Below are 24230 nucleotides of genomic sequence, written 5' to 3' on the forward strand. Positions count from 1 at the left end.
CACTGAGCCACCCAGGCGCCCCTTTCCCCTGGTTTTGAGGTATAATTGATAGACGGTACTGCACAAGTCTAGGGGGTACAGACAGCATGATGGTTTGTCTTCGTGTATTACATATACACTGATTACCACAGTAAATTTGGGAACGTCCACCATCTCACGTCAATACAAAATGTATACGTTTGCTCCCGGTGACGAGAACTCTTAAGATGCACTCTTAACACTGCTGTGCGACATACACGAAAGTCAGCTGTAGTCACCATGTTGCCCACTGTACGTACTTATATTCTGTAACTGGAAGTTTGTGCCTTCTAAATTCCTTGGTTCAATCCACACCATTCCTCCTTCCAGAAAACTGATCCCTTTTGCTAGAAGGTTAGATGGTTGGGTTTTGTTTTGTTCTGTTTTTAATTTTTATTCGATGCATTCAAACAAACAAAAAAAGTTCAGCCATTTCTCTAACTCCCAACCCCTGCTGCTGGCAACCACCATTCTGTTCTCTGTATCTGTGAGCTTGGGTTTTTTGGTTTTATTTCAGGTTTTACATATAAGGGAGATCATATGGCATTTCTTTCTCTGGCGGACTTCACTTAGCATAATGCCCTCGAGGTCTGTCCATGTTGTCACAGATGGCAAAATTTCATTCTTCCTGTGGCTGAATACTATCCTACTGGATGACGTATACCATATTTTTTTATCCATTCATCCATCCGTGGACATTTCGGTTGCTTCCATAGATTAGCAGTAGTAAATAATGCAGCAGTGATCATAGAGGTACTTTTTTTTTTTTTTTTAGTTAAAATTTGTTCGCATCAGGTAAATATCCAGAACTGCAATTGTTGAATGCTACGGTAGTTCTCCTGGTAGTTTTTTGAAGAACCCCCATATTATTTTCCACAGCGGCTGCACCAACGTACATTCCCACCCACTGGGCACCAGATTCCCTTTCCACTGCGACTTTGCCAACACTTGTTATCGCTTGTCTTCTTGATGAGAGCCATGCCAGCAGCTGTGAGATGGTATCTCACTGTGGTTTGATTTTGCATTTTCTTAATATTTTACAATATGGAGCATCTTTTTGTGTACCTGTTGTCCATCTGTTTGTCTTCTTTGGAAAAATGTCTTTTCAGATCTTCCACCCATTTTTAATTGGGTTGTTACTTTGCTAGAGTTGTATGTATGCTTTCTATATTTTCCATGTTAAGCCCTTATCAGTTAAAGGATTTGCAAATATTTTCTTTAATCAGTAAGTTGCTATTTTCATTTTGCTGATGGTTTCCTTTGTTGTGCAGAAATGTTTAGTTTCACAGAGCCCCACTCGTTCATTCTTGCTTTTGTTGGCTTTTGTTTTTGGTGTCAGATTCTAAAAATCATCGCAAAGACCTATTGCAAGGAGGTTACTGCCTGTTTTCTTCTGGGAGTTTTATGGTGTCAGTTCTTATGTTCAAGTCTTCAATCCATTTTAAGCTAATTTCTGTGTATGCTGTAAGGCAGTGATCCAGTTTCAATTTTTTTGCATGTAGCTGTCCAATTTTCCCAACACCATTTGTCCAAGAGATTGTCCTTTCTCCATTGTATGTCCGTGGCTCCTTTGTCATAAATTAATTGACTATATATGCTTGGGTTTATTTCTGAGCTCTTTGTTCCATTGATCCATGTGTCTGTTTTTATGCCAGTACCGTACTGTTTAAATTCCTACAGCTTTGTAATACAGTTTTAAATCAGGGAGCATGAGACCTCCAACTGTGTTCTTTCTCAAGGTTGCTTTGGTTAGGGGTGTCTGGGTGGCTCAGTGGCTTCAGCTCAGGTCATGATCCCAGGGTCCTGGGATTGAGCCCCGCATTGGACTCTCTGCTCAGCAGGGAGCCTGCTTCCCCCGCTCTCTGCCTGCCTCTCTGCCTACTTGTGATCTCTGTCAAGTAAATAAAATCTTAAAAAAAAAAAAAAGATTGTTTTGGTTAATTAGGGTCTTTTGTGGTTCTATAGAAATTTTAAGATGGTTTGTTGTATTTCTGTGAAAAAATGCCACTTGGAATTTCAATAAGGATTGTATTGAATCTGTAGATAGCTTTCGGTAGTGTGGACATTTTAACAATACCGATGCTACTGGTCTGTGAGCATGGAGTATCTTTCCATTTATTTGTGCCTTCTTCAGCTTCTTTCTTTAACATCTTGGGGGTTTCCATATATAAGTCTCTCACCCCCTTGGTTAAATGTATTCGTAGGTACTTTATTTTTTTCGATGCAGTTGTGTAAATGGTAGTGTTTTCTTACTTTCTCTGATAGTTCAGTATTAGCTTATAGAAGCACAACAGATTTTTGTGTATTGATTTTGTAACCCTCAACTCTACTGAATTCATTGAGTAGTTCCTGACAGTTTTTGATGGAGTCTTTGGGGTTTTCTATACACAGTATGTCAGCTGCAAATAGTGATGGTTTTACTTCTTCCTTTCCAATTTGGATGCCTTTTCATTCTTTTAATTGCCCAATTGCTCTGGCTAGGGCTTCCAATACTCTGTTGAATAAAAGTGGCAAGGGTGGGGATCTTTGTCTTATTCTTGATCTTAGAGGAAAAGCTTCAAGCTTTTCACCATTGAGTATGGTGTTAGCTGTGGGTTTGTCATATATGGCCTTTATTATGTTGATATGTTCTCCTTGTACCCACTTTGTTGAAAGTTTTTTGCTATCAGTGGGTGTTGAATTTTGTCAAATGCTTTTTCTACATCTATTGAGATGATCATAAGATTTTTATTGTTTATTGGTGTATCACATTGGCTGATCTGTGGGTGTTGAGTCATCCTTGCATCCCTGGAGTAAATCCCACTTGATGATGGTGTATGATCCTTTTAATGAATTGCTGAATTCACCATCCTAATATTTTGTTGAGGATTTTTGTACGATGTTCATCAGGCACGTTGGCCTGTAATTTTTCTTTCTTGGGGCACCCTTGTCTGGTTTTGGCATCAGGGTAATTTCGGCTTTATAAATGACTTTGGAAGAATTCCATCCTTTTCTATTTTTTGAGTGGCTTTTTTTTTTTTTTTTTCAGTGATATTTGAGTCTGAAAATCTTTGGGTTACATTTTCTGCATTTCCCCATTTTCCCTGACATCCCCTCTCTGCCTACAGGTGTCCTTGGTGCTGTCAGCTCTGCAGGCTGGGAACAAGGGGACCCAGGCATGTATCACAGCTGCCACTGCTGTGTCTGGGATTATAGCGGACCTGGACACCACCATCATGTTTGCGACTGCGGGGACCCTGAATGCGGAGAACAACGAGACCTTTGCGGACCACAGGTATGGGGGTGGAGATCATCCTGGGAGTTCGTGGGTGGGGAGAGGTTCAGGCTGACCCAATGGGCTTGGAGACTCCACCCAGGAGCTGGAAATGTGGTTAACCATTTTGATTTCAGTAAGATGCTCAACAGGAGAAAGGGAACCACATAATCAAAACAAGCCCCCTTTGCCAACTGTAAACACATAGTCGTGTTCCAGCTTTGTGCCTTTGGCAGCCTGAATCAGGCCTGCTCCGGCAGGGGACAGCTTTTTTATCTTCTACTTTCCAAACTAGAGAGATGGGCCTTTGATTTGCTCCCAAACCCAGTGGGAGTGGGAGTGGCCAGGACGGGCCCATTGAGCTGTGACATAAATGGAGAGTGGGGCTCGGAGCCTGCTGTCTGTCCCAGGCTGGCTGCTCAGGCCCTGCTCCTGGAGGCTGGTGTGGGGTTTCCATCTGCCGCTGGGGAGCCCCCCGCCCCCCGTAGCCTTGCCACATGCCCGGTACCTTTCTTCCTCTCTCTTCACTCCCAGAGCTGGGCTAGGAAGGAGGTTACCAATGATGTCACTCGTCCCAGGAAACAGCCTTTTGGGTTCTGATGACCCATAGGTCCTTGCAGCTCCCTGTAGCTGTGAAGAATTTAGGGGGAACCACAGGAAAGCAGCTGACCTCTCACTGAGCTACAGGGTTGGGGGAAGAGAGCCAAACTGGTAGGCCTGAAACTTTCACTGAAGTTTACTATTAATCATCTCTAGATACGGGGCTGACTTGCTTCTTCCCGTTTTCCTACGCAGACAGTGAGCGCCCCAATAAGGAAGGGGTAATCCATCCTTTTTGTTCTTCAAAGCTCTTTAACAAAAACAATCCCTTAGGAAGGGTCTCTTTGCTTCCTAACTACCAGTAGTCAAGCTTTGCCCTCTGTCCCCCTCCCCCCTTTCTCAGGGAGAACATTCTGAAGACAGCCAAGGCCTTGGTGGAAGACACGAAGCTGCTGGTGTCGGGGGCCGCATCCACGCCAGAGAAGCTGGCCCAGGCAGCCCAGTCGTCAGCGGCCACCATCACCCAGCTTGCTGAGGTGGTCAAGCTGGGGGCTGCCAGCCTGGGCTCTGATGACCCCGAGACACAGGTACTGGAGGGCCTAGGGCCATGGGTCCCTCTCACGTATCTGTAAACACTGTGCAGCAGGCCTCAGAAGAGACCAAAGGCAAAATAGAAAGAGCAGAAGTAACAGTGGGTGTGTGGGCGCGTCCGCAGTTTGGGGTCTGATAAGAGGGCGCCACAGACGGTGGTGACAGCCATGGGGTTAGAGATGACTGGTGAATGACTGAGCACAGTGAGCATTTGGATGTAAGGGGGAGGGAGGGGGCCAGGAGGACTCGAAGTCACAAGCGAGAGGGGGGGGGGGGGGGGGGGGGGCGGTGGCTCCCTGGAGGGAGAGCGGGCTTGGTGGGGAGGTGAAGGTGAGTTCAGTGCGGAGAGACTGCAGGTAGAACTAGAGAGGGGACGTAAGCCTGCATGGGTATGGAGATGTGGATTCAGGGTCTGTGGCCATACAGACAGTGACTGCACCCACAGGAGAGGAAGAGCATGGGGCAAGAGAAGAAGGGGGGTTCACGGCAGAGCTGAGGAAGCTGCCACTTAAGACCATAGTAAGGAGAAAGAGATGCCCAGGGAAATGGAGAAGCAGCAGCAGCTGGTAGGAGGAAAGCCACGGCTCCTGATGTTAAGAGGGGTGAGTGTTTCAATGCACCAGAGAGACACAGCTGAGTTGTGGAGAAAATGAAGGTCTGGGAGCTGGCCACTAGTGCCATGGGGCCGTTGGTCTCCCCAGCAACGGCTGTTTGTAGGAAGTAGCCAGATGAGGGTAAAGAAAGGACGCCAGTGTGTCTAGATAGCACTTGAGAAATCTGGCCCTGAAGGGGAGGGGAGAGAGGAGCTGGGGAGAGAGTAGGGCTCTATGCTCCCATAACCTGCCTGCTCCTTCCTCCTCAGCCTGTACCTACAGCTCAGGCACAGCACCCACAGTTTACTGATCTTTGACAGCTAAGCACCCAGTGCAGCACAGTGGACAGTCCACAAATACGTCCTCTGCTGTTACTGAATGTAGAGCCAGCCAGGCCCCCAGCAACAGACTGTCCCCATTCCCAAGGGCAGAACTTTCGACCCATCTGCTCTGTCTGCTCTGTCTGTCCCAACACCATCAGACGGCACACCCTCCGTTAACTCCCGTGTTTAGCCCATGGGCCCAAAACTGGGTAGGAAGCCACCTACCATGCAGGCCCCAGACTGGCAGCAGCTCCTGTGGCGGTTCACACAAGGCCACCAGCTTTGCTCCCATGTGGCCATGACTCTCCCCTGCCTGACATCCTCCAATGGAGCAGAGTTCTGTGAGCAAACGTTCCACACGTGGCCTTTTTACTCCTCCTGCCAGGTTTCTCTTTGATAACATCCCAGCTGGGATTGGCTGCCCTCTGGAATTCGAAGCATTCACGCAAATCCTTGCCTGTGATAGTGTTCTTACCCCACAGAGGAAGGCAGCACTTCAAAACGCCCAGTGGGGCTGGAATCCACACTCTCTGAGCCTGGCCCCATTTGAGGAGAAGTGAACAAGCCGGGGAGACCTTAAATCTTGGAGCATGGAGACGTGTATCAAATTGTTTAGAGTCTCGACACCCAAATGGCCTAGAGGTCCTAGAGCCCTGACTTCTTCTTTTTTTTTTTTTTTTTCAAAGATTTTATTTATTTATTTGACAGATTAGAGCTCACAAGTAGGCAGAGAGGCAGGCAGAGAGAGAGGGGGTAGCAGGCTCCTGGCTGAGCAGAGAGCCCGATGCAGGGCTCAATCCCAGGACCCTGGGATCATGACCTGAGCTGAAGGCAGAGGCTTAACCCACTAAGCCACGCAGGCACCCCTAAACTTTTCTTGGACCCCAACTTCTAATGAGGCCTCTAGTGGAAAATATCCCCTCACCAAAATGTGCCTACTCTGCAGTCAGTTCCTAGTGACCGGGGATGAGACCGTGTGCTCTGGGTGTTGGTGGCAACCTTTGCTTGCTGTCCCGTGCTCTCTACCCACTGCTGTGATGGTGGGAATCAGGCAGTGTGAGGTTCTTACCTGTCAGCCCTTCCTCAAGAGACCCACCACGCCCTGACCAGCCCTGTGGTTCCAGAGGTTGCCAGAGGTTCCGTGAGCCCTGGGGTGAGAAGGCGCAGGATCGAGCAGGAGACGGTGTGAGGGGCAGAGGCACAGTGTCACCATGCTCTCAGCTGTTGGGGACATGAGAGTTTGTGATGTGTTTTCAGCTACGTTATGTGGTCGCCCTCGCAGCTGTGCGGTGAGATAGGACTGGTGCTCCTGATGCTGTTGGCATGTGAGGAGCCGGAGCCCTAGAGCGTAAGCGAGTGTGAACGTTAGGACCATGACCCTTGGGATCACACTGACTAGAGTGTGAATCGCAGGCCCTGGGAGTGTGGACAGGAGCATCTCAGTCCCCGCTTGGAAAGGCTGTGGCAAGGACAAAGCAAGGTCATGGGTGATGTGCGTGGCTCAGCACCTGGAACACTGCCCCCAGCAAAGGGAAATTGTTGCTGTGACAAAAGGCGACTTAAATGTAAAGCAGGTCATGTCATGTCATTCTGGAGTATAGCCGGGGCTTCAGACCCCGGGTCTAGCACGCTATGAGGTTGGCTTGTGGTCTCTGCTCAGTGACCGGAGTGTAGGTACCATATTCTTTCCAGTGTCATTAGGGCGTGCACCTGTCCAGCCAGTCATTCCATGAATATTTCCTGTGCACCTGTGATGTGCCAGACCCTGTTCTGAATGCAAAACAGAACAGACAGAAGCCCAGGCTGGCTCTCCCACAGTTTACCTCCATTTCGGGGAAGAAGACATACCGATAAGTGCTGTAAAGGAAACAGGGCACACTGATGGAGTTTCAGGTTGGGGGTGGTCAGGAAAGGTCTCTGATGGCTTGATGGCCGAGCTGAGCCCCGACTGATGGGAAAAGCTGGCTTCCAGGCAGAGCGAGAGGAGCAAGAGCAGAGGCCCTGAAGTAGGCATGAGTGGGATTTGCCTTGGGGAAGAAAGACAGACTCATCTGCCTATCGCATGTTAAGTAGGTCACAGAATCCTATGAACGGGAGCTGGAGAAGCCCGTGGAGACCTTGCAGGCCAGGCTGCAAGGCTAGCATTTGGTCCTCCGTGGTTTTGGTTGCCAGCTCAGGGCGCCTGGGAATGGTGCGGGCTCCCAGGTGACTGCTTTGCTGCCTGCCTCCTTTCCTAGGTGACTTGTCATCAGAGCTGCCAGCCAGGAGGCACTGGAACATACCCCTGAGTGTCCATGGGGTCTGTGTTCTGGCTCAGCCTCAATCTCCACTGGGGAGACTCCAGGGCTGGCTTCTGGAGGTTCTGCCAAGCTGCAGGCTGGAGAGCTGCTGAGACGGAGCCCAGCTCCCCAAATTCCCCTACCTCACCCTCGGGCTGTGTGCTCTTGGTGAGACCAGCAGGTGACTGCTGGGGCCACTCACCCGGGCTCTCTGCTTTCTTTCAGGTGGTCTTAATCAATGCCATCAAAGATGTGGCCAAGGCCCTTTCAGATCTGATCGGTGCCACTAAGGGAGCTGCCAGCAAGCCTGCTGATGACCCCTCCATGTACCAGCTCAAGGGGGCTGCCAAGGTAGAGTGGGGCCCCAAGTCTGGGGCAGGCGTGGAGGGGGAGTACATAGCGAGAGAAGCAAGAATAATGGGAGCGTAGGCCTCCGAGCTGCTTCCTCGCTTCGCAGTGGTTTTGCTCATGGCATCAGATCCGGAACAAAAAGGACTGGGGCATGGACCTCAGTGTGCTCCTCATTTTCTCTCGGCCTCTCCTTCCTATACAGGTGATGGTGACCAATGTCACCTCCCTCCTCAAGACTGTCAAGGCGGTGGAGGACGAGGCCACCCGGGGCACACGGGCGCTTGAGGCCACCATCGAGTACATGAAACAGGAGCTCACGGTAAGGAGCCAGCCATCACCTCCCTCGGGCACCCCTGTGCTAGAGCAGACCCCAAAACAGACCTCTCTGAGATCTATAACAGAAAGAGGTTTCGCATGGAGTGCCTGAGCTAGGAGGTCCACTCACCTACTTGCTGCTAGCTTTGCATCCTTGAGGCCCCGTGCGTAGCTGACCACATCAGAGTTTGGCTACAGTCGATTTGTAATTAAGAAATTAATCAAAATGGGGCACCTGGGTGGCTCAGTGAGTTAAAGCCTCTGCCTTCAGCTCAGGTCATGATCTCAGGGTCCTGGGATCGAGCCCCGCATCGGGCTCTCTGCTCCGCAGGGAGCCTGCTTCCTCCTCTCTCTCTGCCTGCTTCTCTGCCTATTTGTGATCTCTGTCTGTCAAATAAATAAATAAAATCTTTTAAAAAAATTAAAAAAAAAGAAATTAATTAAAATGTATCACATAGGACTATTCAGGTTTAATTCCATTAAAATCGGAGCATGAAACAAAAGCCTTACAAAAGATTCCTGGCCAAGGGAAAACTCAGGATGGCTGTCTGCTCTCACCTTGAGCTTAAACGGGGTGTGTACAACACAGAGCCACACACAGGCCCTCCTCATTCCCACTCTTGTCAGCAACAGCTCACGCTGCTGCACACGTACAGGTTCTGGGGTTTGAGCGTCCCCAGTAGAGAAACCTGGATGCCTTTACCTGAGACACTTCCCTTTAAAATTCAGCGCCCTTCTGTTGGCAATCTGTGTGGTCCCAGGGACAATGACCATGCATTCTTTCTTGCCTTGAGTGAGGGCGTCCCGGTGTTCCTGCAATCTGGACACTGCTCCTGTTTTTTTGATCCCGTGATGGTTATGAATTGACTCATCCTAATCCCTGGAAATAGAAATATGCTGAAAATGAGTGGTTTCAGAGATTTCTTTCTCCCAGGAGGTCTGATCAGATTCAGTTTCTCTCTTGGGGCAGGGAGGGGGAGTCCTGCCTTTGCTGCCGGTTTTTTCTGCATGTGTAGACGGTCGCCTAGGAAGGCTAAAAGGCCCTGTGGATCAGCAGTAGAAACCAGCAGTTCTGTTGGGGTTTGCTGGTGGAGGCTTAGGTTCTCTTGTCCTGTTTTTGGTGAAGTCAATCTTGGTCGGTGTTACACTTGGTTCTCACACAAAGAAGAAACTAAAAATTGTTAATGGTGTCCTCAAACTCTGCTTGCTACCTGAAGCTTACCTGCCTACATCGGCTAGATGTTTCCTATCAGAAGTCTGGCCCCACATTCTGGGAGGTATGGGTGGGGCTCATGGGGGCAGTGGAGGAGATGGGAAATTCGGAGCTCTCCTGGCAAGTTACGCATGATCTATGTCCGCGTACCAGTGTGGGCCGGCACGAGTTGTGGGTTTCTGTGGACATAGGAAGTTTCCAAATGAGCATGTGCCCTGTGGGCCACGTTAGTCTGAAGGGCTCCACACGTGTGGCCTCCATGCCATGTTAGAGTTCAGCTTCATTGGAGCTGCCCATTTCTAGGGGGGATGGTGACGTTTGAGGCTGCCTAACCCATGGCAGGACTGCTGGCTGGGTTCTCCCTTTTGTCCCAGGAATAACTGCCTGACTGGAAGGTGGTTGTCTGGGGCTGGAGACAGAGCAGCCCCAACTGGTGCAGTAGTCCTCCTGGCCGGGGACAGCTACACATTGAAAATGCAGCCCTGGCACTAGTCACTCATGTGAGAGAGACAGGACAGATGGGCTCGAGGCAGAGATGGCTGCCTTGACTGACAGGTGGAATTTGAAAGTGGGATATTCACTTACCATGGTTAATTTATTTCAGCTTCTCTAAAGGGGTGTGTGTGTGTGTGTGTGTGTGTGCGCGCGCGCACGTGCGTGTGGTTTTAAATAATTCACAGTGTCACTGTGGCTCACTCGACACGAACGCCTCCGCACAATTATGCAGTTATATTTGTAAGACAGGCTAAGAATAGAAGAAGAAAGTGAACGCTCCATTTCCCCCAGCCCCACACCCTCTCAGAGAGAGAGAGGTGAGTCCACAGGGAGGGATCCACAGTCCGTCCTATGCAGGAGCCGGCATCAGAACTGCGGAGTTTCTGGGAGCTGCTGGAGGCGCGGTGGGGAGGGGGCGAGAACGGGGAAGCCCTGTGACCACCTGGCCCAGGAGAGTTTGCAGATACCCAGAGGCTCTCCGTTGGTGCTGTAGACCTGTCCCCTTCACCCCCAGGGTCTCGTGACTGTGAGTGCTTGAGTACAGGTGTGCACGGCTTATCCGTGCTAGAATCTTGAAAGTGAGAATAATATTACTCAAATGAAATTTCTAATTTCCTGCCATTTGACAGTTTCTTCCTGTGGCTGGCTCTGTTCTCAGACAGTGAGCGGCAGCCCAGTCGGAGAAGAATAAATTATTTTTGGTCCTTCTCTTTTTTGGGTATTTTTTTTTCTTCACCTGTTGTATTTCTAACTTCCAGGTGTTCCAGTCCAAAGAGATACCTGAAAAGACCTCATCACCTGAAGAATCGATAAGGATGACGAAAGGTATCACCATGGCAACCGCCAAAGCTGTGGCTGCGGGAAACTCGTGCAGACAGGAGGATGTGATCGCCACCGCCAACCTGAGCCGGAAGGCTGTGTCTGACATGCTGACGGCTTGCAAGGTAAAGACCTTGGCGTTGTTTTGGACGGCTTGATGATGCTCTGTCATGACTGAATTTTTGGTGCAGTCTGGAGAAAGGGAGGGGCCGGTCACCTGCAGAAGGGAGCAGCTCGATACCTTAGGCGCCGTAAGGAAACGCGTGCTGGAGGTGTGCACCCATCAGCCTGGGGAACGTGCCCCGTGAGGCTAGGTTTATGTTTGAGAGGGGTTGGTGCTGATCTGCGGACTAACCTCCCACATTTCCTCTTCCTGAGTAGGAAGGACGCTTTCTTAGGGAGGGTGTAGGGGTGGCCACTCTGGCAGAGGCGAAGAAGGCCTGTGACATTTTGTTCCTGGCCCTCTGAACGAAAATTGCATCCTGCTTCTGCCCGCCCCCTTTCCTGACTCCGTCGGTCAGCATTCTGTGCTAGGAGGGGTGCTGCCCTAACTGGGTGAGGAAGTGAGTCGGAAGAACAGAACAGAATGTTGGGAAACTGCCTTTTTCCTACCTGTGCCAGACGTTTTGCAGAAACTCCTCTGATCCTTGGCTAAGCAAGCGGGGTGGCTGCCCTGAGCCCATCCTTGGTGAGGGAGCTGGTGGGACCTGAGTTTTAACAAGCTTTCTTTCTTTATGTCTAAAGAAGGTGAGCCATAAGGGCCCCCCACCCCTCGTTGAGCACCCTACTCCAGACCTTCACCCTTTTAGGGACAGCGGTGTCCCAGGGACTCAGTGATTGATTGATAACCCCCAACCATGGTGAGCAGGTGGAGACACGTCACAGAAGTTACAAAAGCAGCTGCGGCAGCTTGGGGACTGAGGAGACAGGGCTGTTCTTTGTGGTGAAGTCAGTGTGGGAGAGCTGGTGCCAGGTCCTACTGATGGCCTCTCGGGGGCTCCTCTGGGCAAGGAGAGGTAACTGGACAGTGGGAGGGTGAGGCAGCCAGCCTGAAGGGACGGGTGTGTGAGGGCAGAGCATGGGGGGGTCAGGGGAAGGGAAGAGGGGGCAAGGTGGGACGGACACTTTCACGGGGGAGCCATGTGTTGAGACCCTCCTGAGGCCAGAGGTGTTTGCAGTTAGGTTGTCCCTCATGGAATCTGCCCTGTCAGAACTGACAACTCCTAGAAGGGTTACAGCCTCCGGCAGAGAATAATCCTTCCCTAGCAGGCTAGGCCTGAATGCCACCACAGTGTGCATGCAGGGTGCCTCATGATTGTGGAAGGCTCTCCTGCAGGTTCTTTTGATCCCGGATGGGAAGAGCAAGGGGAGGGATCCCAATTTGATGGATGGTGAAACAGGCTTGGCAAGATTAAGTGGCATGACCGTGGTCACACAGCCCTTCACTCTCAGAACTAGAACTGAAACTGGGTCCTCTGATTCCATGGCCTGTATCTTTCTGCTGCCCGTGGCCTCCCAGCCATAAATGCTTAAGGACACTGACGTTGACGAGTGACTGGTGCTTTGTCCCCATGTTATAGATGTGAAATGAAAAGGAGAAGTTAAATGGATTAAGGTGGGAGTGGAAGGCAGCTCAGATTTTCAAGTATGTTTATAATACACGTACCCCTGTTCTCAGGGGAGGGGGGCAAGGATCCCAGCACAGGTGCCATTTGCCTGGCCTCTGCTCCTCTCTCTTGTCCTGCCCCCGGATCTTCACAGGACAAAATAACAGCCAGAGCTTCATTCCTCAAAGCCAGACTTGGATGACAAGAGTCAGTTCTGAGCCCTGAGACTCCTGTTAGGATAGGACTTATGCAGCAGACATACCGACCTTTGCATTTCCCTTGGTCCCCTTCCTTTTGCAGAAAGGAAAGGAGGCAGCTTGCTAGAAAGGGTGTACAATAAGGAGCATATAGAAAACCAGGAATACCAAATGGTGGATCGAAAAGAAACCCTTCTATCCAGGCAGAGGGCCAAGTTGCCATGTTGGAGCGCTGTCTTTGGGGCTGACTGAGTAGGGTGGCTCGGCCGAAAATGGAAGTACAGTAAGTTACCTACAGGCTCATTTTGTCCAAAAGAGAGGATTACGCTAATTCCTCAGGTGGAGACAAGGGCTTCCCTATACCCTAAGTTAATTCTCCTGTCTATTTCTTGCTTTACTTTCGTATGATTATGTACGTCTGCATCAGATCTAATCCAGTCAACTGTCACAGCTAATGTCTGATGGCTGTTTCTGTGTTGCATCCCCGTTATAATAATGGAGCCCTTAATGGCCACAAGTACTCTGTGAGTGAATGTAATCTTACCCTATCATCAGATATTTAGGTTATCTGCATTTTTTATCTGTACTTTAAACTCTACTGCCATGAATATCTTTGGGCATACCTGTTTTTTCTAGGCTTCAGGTAATCTCCTTGGGCAGGACTCCCAGGAGCAGAATTAGTCAGGTGGTATGACATTTTGATTCTTGCCACATGGCTCTCCCAGAGAGTTCTTCGAAGTTAAAGCCACCAGCAGTGGACAAGAGCGCCCACGCTCGGTCCCCCGGGAAGTCTAAATGGGGGTCTTCCACACTGCCCACTAGAGGTGACATTTGGTAGCATCACAGCCTGTGTCTTCCCCCACACATGGGCTCCGTCCTCACACATGTAGACCCAATGGAGCAAGGACAATTAAAACTTGGTTGTGGTTCTGGCCCATCAGTCCTCAGATGGGCAACAGTGAGCTCAGAAAGGATAGACGCTGGCCACTCAGATTATCCCCACCCCTTCTGGTGTGCGTTGGGGGAGCAGGTGAGGGGAAAGCCCACAGGTGGTCCCACCAACACTCCCCAGCCCTCCTGAGTGGAACAAACAGGAGGACTAGTCACTATTCCCCTCCCCTTTGACTTCTTACCCTAATGTGTGATTCATATGTGTCCTGATTTGTGATTTATTTGCAGTTTTCTCTTTTAGCTGTTCTTGTCAGTCCCAAGTTCTTTCTGAAGAAAGGCTGGGTAGGGTTGCCCGATTTAGCAAATAAAAAATAGGGTTTCTCAAACTTACATTGAAAATTTTGTATTATTTATTCAAAATTCAGATGTAACCGGGTTGACTGTAATGAATCTGGTAACCTTGTGAGTGGGTGTGCCATCCGGTATATCAGGAATGAATGAAACCGACAGGTCATAAGCGCCAAAAAAAAAAAAAAAAAAAAAAAAAAAAGCACAGGATCCTGTATTAGCCATTCGTCCTTGTCTGCTTATCTCACCATGTATAATGTGAGATGAGTTTGTTATGGCCCCTCTGAGGGCAGTGGGAGCTTACCGTCTGAAGTTTCCCAGGAGCCAGAGAGCCCTGGGTGGGAGACACTGTGAGTGCAGCATGGTGAGGCCATAGAGCAAGGACCTGAGTACTGTCAGCCTGTGAACAGAGAGGGGCTTCAGGCCCCCTCCTGCTGCTGGAGAAGGGCAGGCGGACCCCAGCACAGCAGATCTCCTGCTGGGAGCCTTAATCATGAATCTTTCCTGGACTTCATAGTGCACACGGAATTCCTTACATTTCAGTAAAAGGGGGCGGGGAGAAAGGACGGAAGGAGGGACCTGATTCCTGTGCTTTTATCCAGCTCGAGGGCACTGAGAAAGGCAAGACACAAAATGTTGTCTGAGAACTTACCGTGGAGGAGAGCATGGAGGAGCTCCACCTCTGAGCTCTCTGTCCAGGGAGTCAGGGGAGGTTTCTCAGGGAGGTCACTGAGGGTGAGGGAGAGGGAATTCCAGAATCCAGGTCTCCTACCTGTGGATACAGGCTGCTCTGTGCTACTGGGCCCCTCACCCCTTGGCCTGTTCACCAGCTGGCTCTTCCCATCTTAAGGTATCAACATTCCTTTCTCTCTCCAGCAAGCATCCTTCCACCCTGATGTCAGCGAGGAGGTGCGCACCAGAGCCTTGCGGTACGGGACAGAGTGCACCCTCGGCTACCTGGACCTTCTCGAGCACGTCTTGGTGGTGAGGAGGGGCGTCGGGTGGGTCAGGGCTGGGAAAGAGCTAAGTCAGTTGCAGACCATCCTTTCCTCAGGAAAAATATCTCATAGAGAACTGTGCAGGCTCTGCTTGTGAGTCTGGGGCTGGACTGAGCTGGAAAGTGTCCAGCATCACACTGCTCCAGCACCCTGAGATAAAAGTCTAGAAGAAGTTGTAGTTAGCATCCAGGAGAGCCAAGCCCTTTCTTTGCACCAAAGAGGCAAGAATAGCATGCAAGAGGATGGGACAGGCAAAGCCACTACTGAAACAATGTTGGGAGGGCCTCTTAGGAAGAGCCCAGCCCATCCTTCGAGGACAGGGAAGGCTCCAGAAGGAGCCACTCCAGGCTCCACAACAAGTTAAGGAAAAGCATCACCAGTGCTGCAGGTGACCTACCACCCTCTTGTGACTTCCTCCAATCCTCAAATGAATACCTTAGACCACACTGAGAATGCTTCCCTCCCTCTGATACCTGGAAATAACCACATGGAGCTGGGAAAGAAGGCTAAAAGGGAGGATTCCAGTATGTGTTGTGGGGGTTCAGTGGTCATGGCTAGGGGACTGTCCCCAGGGCAGCCTTGGGCTTGCACTGACAATCCCAGTTCTAAGGGTGTCTTGGCTCCCAGCAGTCCTAAGGGCCCAACCATGCTCACCCATGTTGCTGTATGTCTCTCTCTGTTGAGTCCCGGGAACTACATTTAGATCCATGGGAGGTCTGGGGAAAGCCCCAAGAGAGTTTGTCCAGGAGTCAGGGACAACTCCTGAAGAGACTTGATGATGTCCCACATTCCATCACTGTTTGCTCCTTCCCAAACCGATTAAAAAAAAAAAAAAAAAAAGTCAACAGGCCACAGAGAACTGTAAGCCTTTCATTTGCGGGGCACTGAAATTTTTCATTTTGTCCTTGCACTAGGACATGAGGCTAGCAGGGCAAAGGAAAGATCTGGAGAAGTTTGGCCCCTTGGTTGAGGTCACCTAGCTACTAGGACAGACCTGGGACCGAATCCCAGTTCTTACTGTCTCCAGTCCCGTGTTCATTCTAGCATTTTGCTGCCAACCTTAAAATTAAATTACCTTTGAAGGGAAGGAAAAATAAAATAAGACCGAGAGGGAGGCAAACCATGTAAGACTCTTAACTATAGGGAACAGTCTGAGGGTTGCTGGAGAGGAGGTGGGTGGGGAGTGCTGTGACTGGGTGATGGGCATTAAGGAGGGCACTTTGATGGAATGAGCACTGGGTGTTCTATGCAACTGATGAATCACTAAATTCTAAATTCCTGAAACTAATAATACACTCTATGTTAATTAAATTGAATTTAAATTAAAAAAATTTTAATTACCTTCTGATATTAAGCATTTTAGATCAGTTAAGGGATCAGGACTTTAATTCTTCACCCAGGTTAAGCGTGGTCCATGTGCAGGCATATCCTCTGTGTGAGGAGGCAGTCTGGGGTTACTAACATTGAGTGTCCGAGCCTGAACTCTTGTGAACAGAGAGCATGAGGGCCAGGAAGAGAACATCTTGGCTGGTCAGTGTTCACATGCCCGAGCCTCTCCAGCCAAACCCACTTTCTGTGTTGGAACATAGTTAAAGCATTCAGTCTGTGAGCATGCTTAGCAGGAAAATGAAGCCAGCAAGGCCTCCAAAAGGGTTTTTTTCTTTCTTTTTTTTGGGCAGGGGGGTTCTTTCTTGATGGGACAGTAGTCTTAGTCACATAGAACCTTGTTCTGTCTGAAAATGAGAAGTTACAGCAGAAACAGTGGTAGGCTTAGGTCTCAAAGCTTTGCTTCCAGATCCCAGCTCTGTCACGTGAAGAGTCATGTGACCACTGTCTGATCCTTGACTTGAGTTTTGAGGTGTTAAACAGTCAAGGAGCCCTGGGCTCTGTGGCCGCACTCATGTTTGCTGCACACACTTCTTTTTATTCTGCCCACACGCTGCCCACTTCCCGTCCTGCTTTCTGTCTCGCACACTTTTTTCTTACTCATTTGTTGGAAGGGAAGGGATACTGGGATTTTCTTCTTCATTCGGAGAAGGGGTCCTCATTTTGCCCCATTCCCTAGCTCCGTTCCTCGGGTGAACCATGTTTCTTCCGGCCCCACGCCAGGACCCGTGCAGAGCAGCTAACTTACCTGGTGCCTATGGGTCCAGACACTGCCCGTGCAGCCCTCAGGTTGGCGCTCTCCACCTTGGCCCTTGATGGGCCATTTAAGAGGACAGTCCCTGCAGAGGGGTCCCCCTGCAGCTGCATATCTGGCAGATCCACAAGCCTGGATAAAAAGAAGGCAACAGCCTTCAGGTTGTTCGATGGAGTCAAAGGCTCCCATTTCGCTCTCCAGCAACAAGATGACGTCTATCTGGGAGAGGCATTCCGCCTTCATGAGGAGGGCCAGGGGCCAGTGCTCAGAAAGTTTCCCCAACCTCAGGTCAATCTAAGACCCTTTGCCACTGCCTGGGAACCAGGGGCCACATTCACCAAAGTACTTCTCCCACCTCTCCTCTCCATGCCCACCTTGTTTGGGTGAGCAAAAGGAGACAGGCACCCAGGAGAGGTGGTTGAGTGGTTGGCCTCTTTGCCCAAGGAGAGGCCAAGGGATCCAGTATGTCCATGAACATTAGGGAAGACGTAGGAGCCATTCCCAGTGCACACGTGCAGAGACCCCAGCTTTATGGCCACTGAATGACTCTGTCGGCCATCAGCCCTAAGGATCATCATCAGGTTTTTCTCGAACAGAAAGAAGGAAACTCACTGCATGGAAGCTCCCCATCACGTGTAATTGGGGAGGTTTAACTGCAGGGGCCAGAGGCTGACAAGACAGGGAGCAGCCACTCCCTTCTTTTTCTGGGCCTGGCAAGAGCAGTTACACTTTAGAGCAGATGACCTTTCCTGGTGGCTGCTCCAATGAGCTGATTGGTTTTCTGTTGGGAATTCTTCCTTATATTTATAAGAGAAACAGGACTCTTAAACCTCCTGTGTTACAAACTTGGACAGTGGACGTGTCCGTTAAAAGCTTGCCATCTGAGTTCCTTTTCATCTTTCTACACAATCATCATCATTGTGACCCATAATCCTGGTAGAAAGAGAAACCTGTCCCGTTTCTCCATAGCTGTACATGGTGTGAAGGTAGCCAGTGCTAAAACAAAATCAGTAATAGAAAGAAAAGGTGGATGACATTTGAAATTTTCATAAAATATGCAGGATTTGTCTCATCTTTTGCAAGGATGTTTTTGCCCCTTGATGACATGTGCTGATGGTTCTGACTTCCAGGGAAATAGGAATGAATTAGCATCATACATTTATGTGTTTGTATACTTATTTTTGTCTCTTTGAAAAGCTAATCGTCCTCTTTGAAGGTTATTCTCTAAGAAAAATACAGCAAGAAAGCAAGCCTTTCCAGAGGACTTTCATAACCATAGGAAAAATACAAGTTCATAACTGAAAATTGCAGGAGCGCTGGGATGGCATTCTTTTCACCCACACTGTGGACATTTGTGGTTTTCTTGGACCTGTAGCTGAGAATAAGTTCATGTCTCACATTGTAGCCCTAATTCTTTCTCCCAGGCAGACTGGGAAGAAATCTGGGCTAACATGAGGCCAAGAGTAAGAACGATTTATGCCCAGGAGCACTGGTGGAGAACCCAGCAAGAAATAGGGAAATAGGGAAAACGGAGACGCATAAATGGAAATTCGTGTTCATTTTAGACACTAAGATGAGCTGTTTGAGGGGGATGAATAAAGAAGCAGTTTAAAAAAAAAAACTAGTGACTTTTCACAGACACACACACACACACGCCCCATCCTATTCGCCTCTTCATTCTCTCATCTTCATGGGAGGACCATGAGTAATAGGATGATACAGCATCTCCATCCTGCAAAGAAAGTCAACTAAATCGAAACTGTAATGGGATATCTTAGGATAGTCCCCTTGGATGTCTTGTAAAGGTGACCTCTTGTTTGAATTAATCAAAGAGAGCTAGTAAGATTCCTGGAAGCTGAAGAAAGACTAGATTGATGTCCAGTTCTTAGAAAAGGGGAAAGAGAGAGGGGCGCCTGGGTGGCTCAGTGGGTTAAGCCTCTGCTATTAGCTCAGGTCATGGTCTCAGTGTCCTGGGGTCAAGCCCCACATCGGGCTCTCTGCTCAGCGGGGAGCCTGCTTCCCCCTCTCTCTTTCTGCCTGCCTCTCTGCCTACTTGTGATCTCTGTCTGTCAAATAAATAAATAAAATCTTAGAAAAAAAAAAAAAGAAAGAAAGAAACAGAGCAAGAGAAAAGGTAGAAACTAAGGCTTGGTGACAGTGTCTAGCAATTTTACAGAAATAAATTGAGATCATTTTTAGGGGGTACAAGAAGGTTCAGGGAGCTTCTTTAGTGAGCTGCTTTTATTAAATTTAGGCACATAAAAATGTGAGGGAAATTATGATACTTTTGCTTTGTTCAGTTTAAATATCTTGGGCCAAAGGTTCTTTTTTGGCTAATTTGTATATTTCAGTTTTACTTTAGAAAAGGCTTAAAAATACGAAAAACTCTATCAGCATCCACATGCCCACCATCTGTAGTTAATTAACTTTGTTAATGTTTTGGCCTATTTGGTTCAGATCCTTATTTTTTAAAAAATAGATCAATGAATAATTTAGTGTCAATTATCAATCCCATTCTCCTTTTTTCTCTAGGCACAAATAACTACTGTAATTTTAGCCTCCTCAGACCCCTGGAGCTGAAAGTCCATTTCCTGCCTCCCACTACTGTCATCAAAGAAACAGCAGCACATGCACACAAAATGTTCCTTAAACTGTTACAAGGGTCCCCAGATTCCAGTGCCTGGCTGCATCCTTTGGGAATTGAGAGACCAAATCAAGAACCCCTGCTTGGGTAACCTTTTCCTTCGGAGAATCCAGTTAGCCGTCCACAAATAACGGGATCCAATTTAGGCAGAGCCCTGCCCCTGCTGCCCAGGGAGCTGCTTTCTGAAGCTTTAGACGTGCCCATTTGAGCAGTATTGGCCTCCCTTTGTTTGCCGTTGGCTGAGGATTTCTCAGGGCAAGAGGTAGCCACGTTGGTTCTACAACAGTCACAGTTCCATATTGCTGCTAAACCACAATGTGAGGTCTTCGACGGGCTTAAAATTACCTTGTCTCCACCAGCAGAGCTTTAATTTGGTTCTGTCTCTTGTCTGCTATTAGGAATCATGTTGAATTCATGGCAGAATAAAAAGAGAACTTTCCTCTTGATTTATCTGAATCAGATATTTTACCATAGGGCTTGTCCCCTTCTCAGAGCTGGAGTATGTGCACTAGTGGTTCTCTCCGTCTCTCCCTCCAGCTTTCTTTTAAAGACAGAAGTCTTTAATCACTCTGCTTTGATGATGTAAGGGGAATTTACCCACCACACCCCTAACTTTTTTCCAGCTTTATTGAAGCATAGCTAACATACAATTAACAGATATTTGAAGTGTGCAGTCTGAATATTGATCTCTGAATACATCTGTGAAAGCATCACCACAATCAAAATAACAGGCATGTGCATTACTCCCCAGAATTTCTTTTTTGCCACTATAGATGTGTTTGCATTTTCTAGACGTTTAGATACATGGAATATGTAGCACGTACTCCTTTTTTCTGGCTTTTGTCACTCAGCATCAACATTTTCAGATCCAACCATGGTGTTTTATGTATCGCTAATTTGTCCCATTTTATTGCTAAGTAATATTCCATCAAATGGATAGGCCATACTTAACTCTTCACCTAATGATGGACATTTAGGTCGTTTCCAGATTTTGATTATTGCAAATAAAGCTGCCTAGATGATTCTCTATACAAGTCTTTGAGCCCCTATGTGTTCATTTCTCTTGGATGAAGACCTGGATGTGGAATATTTGTAAAATAGGGTATGCATTTTTTTTTTTTTTTTAGGTTTTTAGGAAACTTTTTTAAAGTCCTTATACTGTTTTACATTTCCTCCAGCAGTATATTAGAGTTCCAGTTGCTCCACACCCTTGTCAACACTTGAAATCATCCATCTTTTTAATTTTAGCCATTCCAGTGGGAATGTAGTGGTATCTCATTGTGGCTTTAATTTACAAGGTTGAGTATCTTTTATGCACCTGTTTGCTTTCTGTGTCTTTTTTGATGAAGTGTCTTTTCAGATCTTTTTCCTATTTTTTGTCTTATTACAGAAATTTTAGGACTTTTTACATTTTCTAGATATAAATTGTTAGGAGTTTTCTTTTGTTTTTTGTTTTTTTGTGGGTTTTTTTTTTTTTTTTTGAGAGAAAGAGCATGCACATGCAAGCAGAGTTGGGGAGGGGAAGAGGGAGAGACCCCCAAGCAGGCTCCAAGCTTAGCATGAAGCAGCATGGTGCCTGACATGGGACTTGATCCCATGACCCTGAGATCATGACCTGAGCCAAAATCAGAGTCAAACACTTAACTGACTGTGCCACCCAAGGGCCCCTAGTTTTTTGGTGTTTTGTTTTTAATAGTTTCTCTTAGGGTGTTTTTTGCCATGTCATTTTCATAACAATGTCTGGGGAGAGAGGCAAATGTGTGTTATTAGAAAACAGTGCTGCAGAGAGTTGAGAAAACAAAAAACAGATAGGACTTGGAAAAATATAAAAGGAAAACCAAAATATATCTTGTATCCCAAACATATAACATGAATTGAATGTTTCTGTTTTCACAGGTTATCAAATTAGTTTTAAGGTTGTATCCCAGTATAAGGGGAGGAAAAATAATTTTCTCCTAACCCTTCTGAGTTCTTGCCTTGTGTAGTAAGACAGATTAACAAGAGAAAAATAAATGCATTAACTTGTACAACTCATGGGTACATGGCAGATATCCAGGAGAAAAAATGAGTAACTGCATAGGTGGCCCAAACCACCAGCTTAAATACCATCTTTAGCTCAAGGAAAAAAAAAAAAAAAAGTGTGTAATTGTTTGGGGGGAGACCAGTGGTGGGAGATTGGTTACCAGGAAAAGCTTAGTAAAGTAGGGTAAGGCAGTTACTCAGATTTAAATCTGTGCCCTCTCCACTGATAAATTCTCTTGTGATAGAGAATCTTCTCTTCAAGCAGGAGGAGGGAGACACCCTCAACAAATGAATATTTGCTTTTTAATGTAAATTTCCCTTTCAAAAGAGTAACTTATACTCTGTTTTCGGAGCTTCCCCTATATCTGCTCTTTCTCAAAAAATTAGCTCAAAATAATCCTTATACCAAAAAGTTATATTTTGGGGTGGCACACTCTTCTACTCTTCACCAGCTTCCTGTTGTTCTTTCATTTGCTTGCCAGATTAATTCTCTTTTCAACAGCCTTCTTGAGCTATAATTGGCATATGACAGAATTTGCCCACTTAAGGCATTAAATTAATTGGCTTTTACTATATTTATGGAGATACGCACCTATCACATTATATTAGAACATTTCATCACCCCCCCCCCAAAAAATCTTTAGCCTTAACCGGTCATTCATTGCCCTTACCCCCAGGCTAAGCCCTACACAAACACTAATGCCTTTTAAGCCTCTGTAGATTGAACTATTCTGGACTTTTCATATAAATGGAGTCACACAGTATGTGGTCTTTTGTGACTGGTTCTTTAACTTAACATAATTTTCTAAAGTTCTAAAGCATAAATTTCCACCTTCATGGTTTTTGAAGTTTTTAACCATAATTTATATGTTTTGTCCTCTGAGAATCCTTACCCAATCCAAGACCACTAAGATTATTTTCCTGTGTTTTCTTCTATAGAGTTTTAATTCTTATATTTGGGTTTATACTCCATTTGTAGTTAATGAATCCATATGGTGTGGGGGAAGGGTCAAGGTTCATATTCTTACATGTGGCTATCCAATCCATCACCATTTGCTGAAAAAAATTATTCTGTCCCCATTGAAGTAAACACATCTTAGCACTTTTAATGAAAATCAGTTGACCATAAGTGTGAATCTAGTTCTGGACTCTTTTCTGCTTCACTGATCTATACGTCTATGTACCAATATCACAATATCTTGATTACCACTATGACTTTCTATATAGAGTCTTAAAATCAATTAGTTTAAGACTTTCAACTTCATTCTTTTTCAAAATAATCTTAGGCATTCTATGTGCTTTGCATTTCATATATATTTTAGGATCATCTTGTCAATATCTTTTTTTTAAAAAGCTTGTTGGAATTTTGACTGGAAGTGTAGGGGAGATTTGAGGATAATTGACATCTGAAGAGTCTTCTAATCCATGAATATGGTATATCTCTCCTATATATTTAGGTCTTCTTGAATAATTTCAACAGTGTTTATAGTTTTTAGCATTCAAATCTGTTGTCACGTTTAACACTAGGAATTTCATAATTTTTATCCTGTTATAAATGACACTGCTTCTTTAAAATTCCCAATTTTTATTGTTATATATAAAAATATAATTGATGTTTGAATATTGACCTTATAGCCTGTAACCTAGCTATACTCACTTATGAGTTCTAGAAACTTTTTTCTACAGATGCTCAGGATTTTCTACACAGAAATTGATTTTACTTAGGAACAAAAATTATTTTACTTCTTCTTTTCTGTGTGCCATTTTTTGTTGTTTTTTTTTCTTACCCTGTTGTACTGTCCAGAAATTTTAGTACAATACTGATAGTATGAGACCAAACATCCTTACCATATTTTTTATCTTAAGGGGAGAACATTCAGTGCATCATTTACTGTGAGTCTCCCATCATACCTTTAATTCTTGGCTTATTCTTGTTTTGTTGACCCCGATGGATAAACCAACTAACCAGCGAACAAGGCCTATGGACCATTTAGCATTTCAAATCCTGAGCCATAACCATTATTCACTTGGTGGCCTTACAGCATGCATTGTTTCAAAAAAAAAGAAAAAAATAGTATAACCTTTTACAGTTAAGTGGTGCCAAATGCCACCATTTGAGTCTGGAGCTGTGGTTCATGACAAATATACAGGTTCACAACTGTATATGAAAAGCACATGGGGGACTTTTAAAAATCCTGATGCCCAGGCTCTATATCAATCCAGTTCCTTCAATAGCCCTGATGGGATTATGTATTAAATTACATATTAATTTACACAATCTTACCACCACTCTGTAACAAAAGGACTATTACTATGCCTATTTAATAGGCAATTTCCTTAAACTGAGGCTTAGAGAGAGGATAAATAACTAGACCAGGGTTTCAAACATAGTTTGACCCTAGAACCTACACTGAACTAAACTGCATCTCCCCTGGTTGTATTAGAAAATAAAAGACACCTAACCCCTTCCCTGTACCTTTCCATGATTCTATTGTGGTTTTGGAACTGATCCATGAAGCGATCATATTAGGACTTGTCCCGATAGCTATTTTTACAATTGTCCCGATTGTTCTGTTTTTACTCATCTGCTCAT

The 24230-nt window shown here is 46.6% G+C and overlaps 1 protein-coding gene across 2 annotated transcripts in view; it reads left to right on the plus strand.

Annotated features, from left to right (window-relative positions):
* The window catches only part of LOC111153217 (talin 2), a 194397-nt gene that overhangs the window by 148470 nt on the left and 21697 nt on the right, over positions 1–24230 (plus strand). For both annotated transcript variants that reach the window (XM_022512104.1, XM_022512103.1), the window contains 6 exons: positions 3126–3292; positions 4215–4398; positions 7823–7948; positions 8151–8267; positions 10730–10915; positions 14710–14817. In XM_022512104.1, the coding sequence (XP_022367812.1) occupies positions 3126–3292; positions 4215–4398; positions 7823–7948; positions 8151–8267; positions 10730–10915; positions 14710–14817 (888 nt within the window). The remainder of the gene's footprint in view (positions 1–3125; positions 3293–4214; positions 4399–7822; positions 7949–8150; positions 8268–10729; positions 10916–14709; positions 14818–24230) is intronic.

The sequence above is a fragment of the Enhydra lutris genome, unplaced genomic scaffold (genome assembly GCF_002288905.1).
Source record: "Enhydra lutris kenyoni isolate GAN:26980312 unplaced genomic scaffold, ASM228890v2 scaffoldscaffold31, whole genome shotgun sequence".
Classification (NCBI taxonomy): Eukaryota; Metazoa; Chordata; class Mammalia; order Carnivora; family Mustelidae; genus Enhydra; species Enhydra lutris.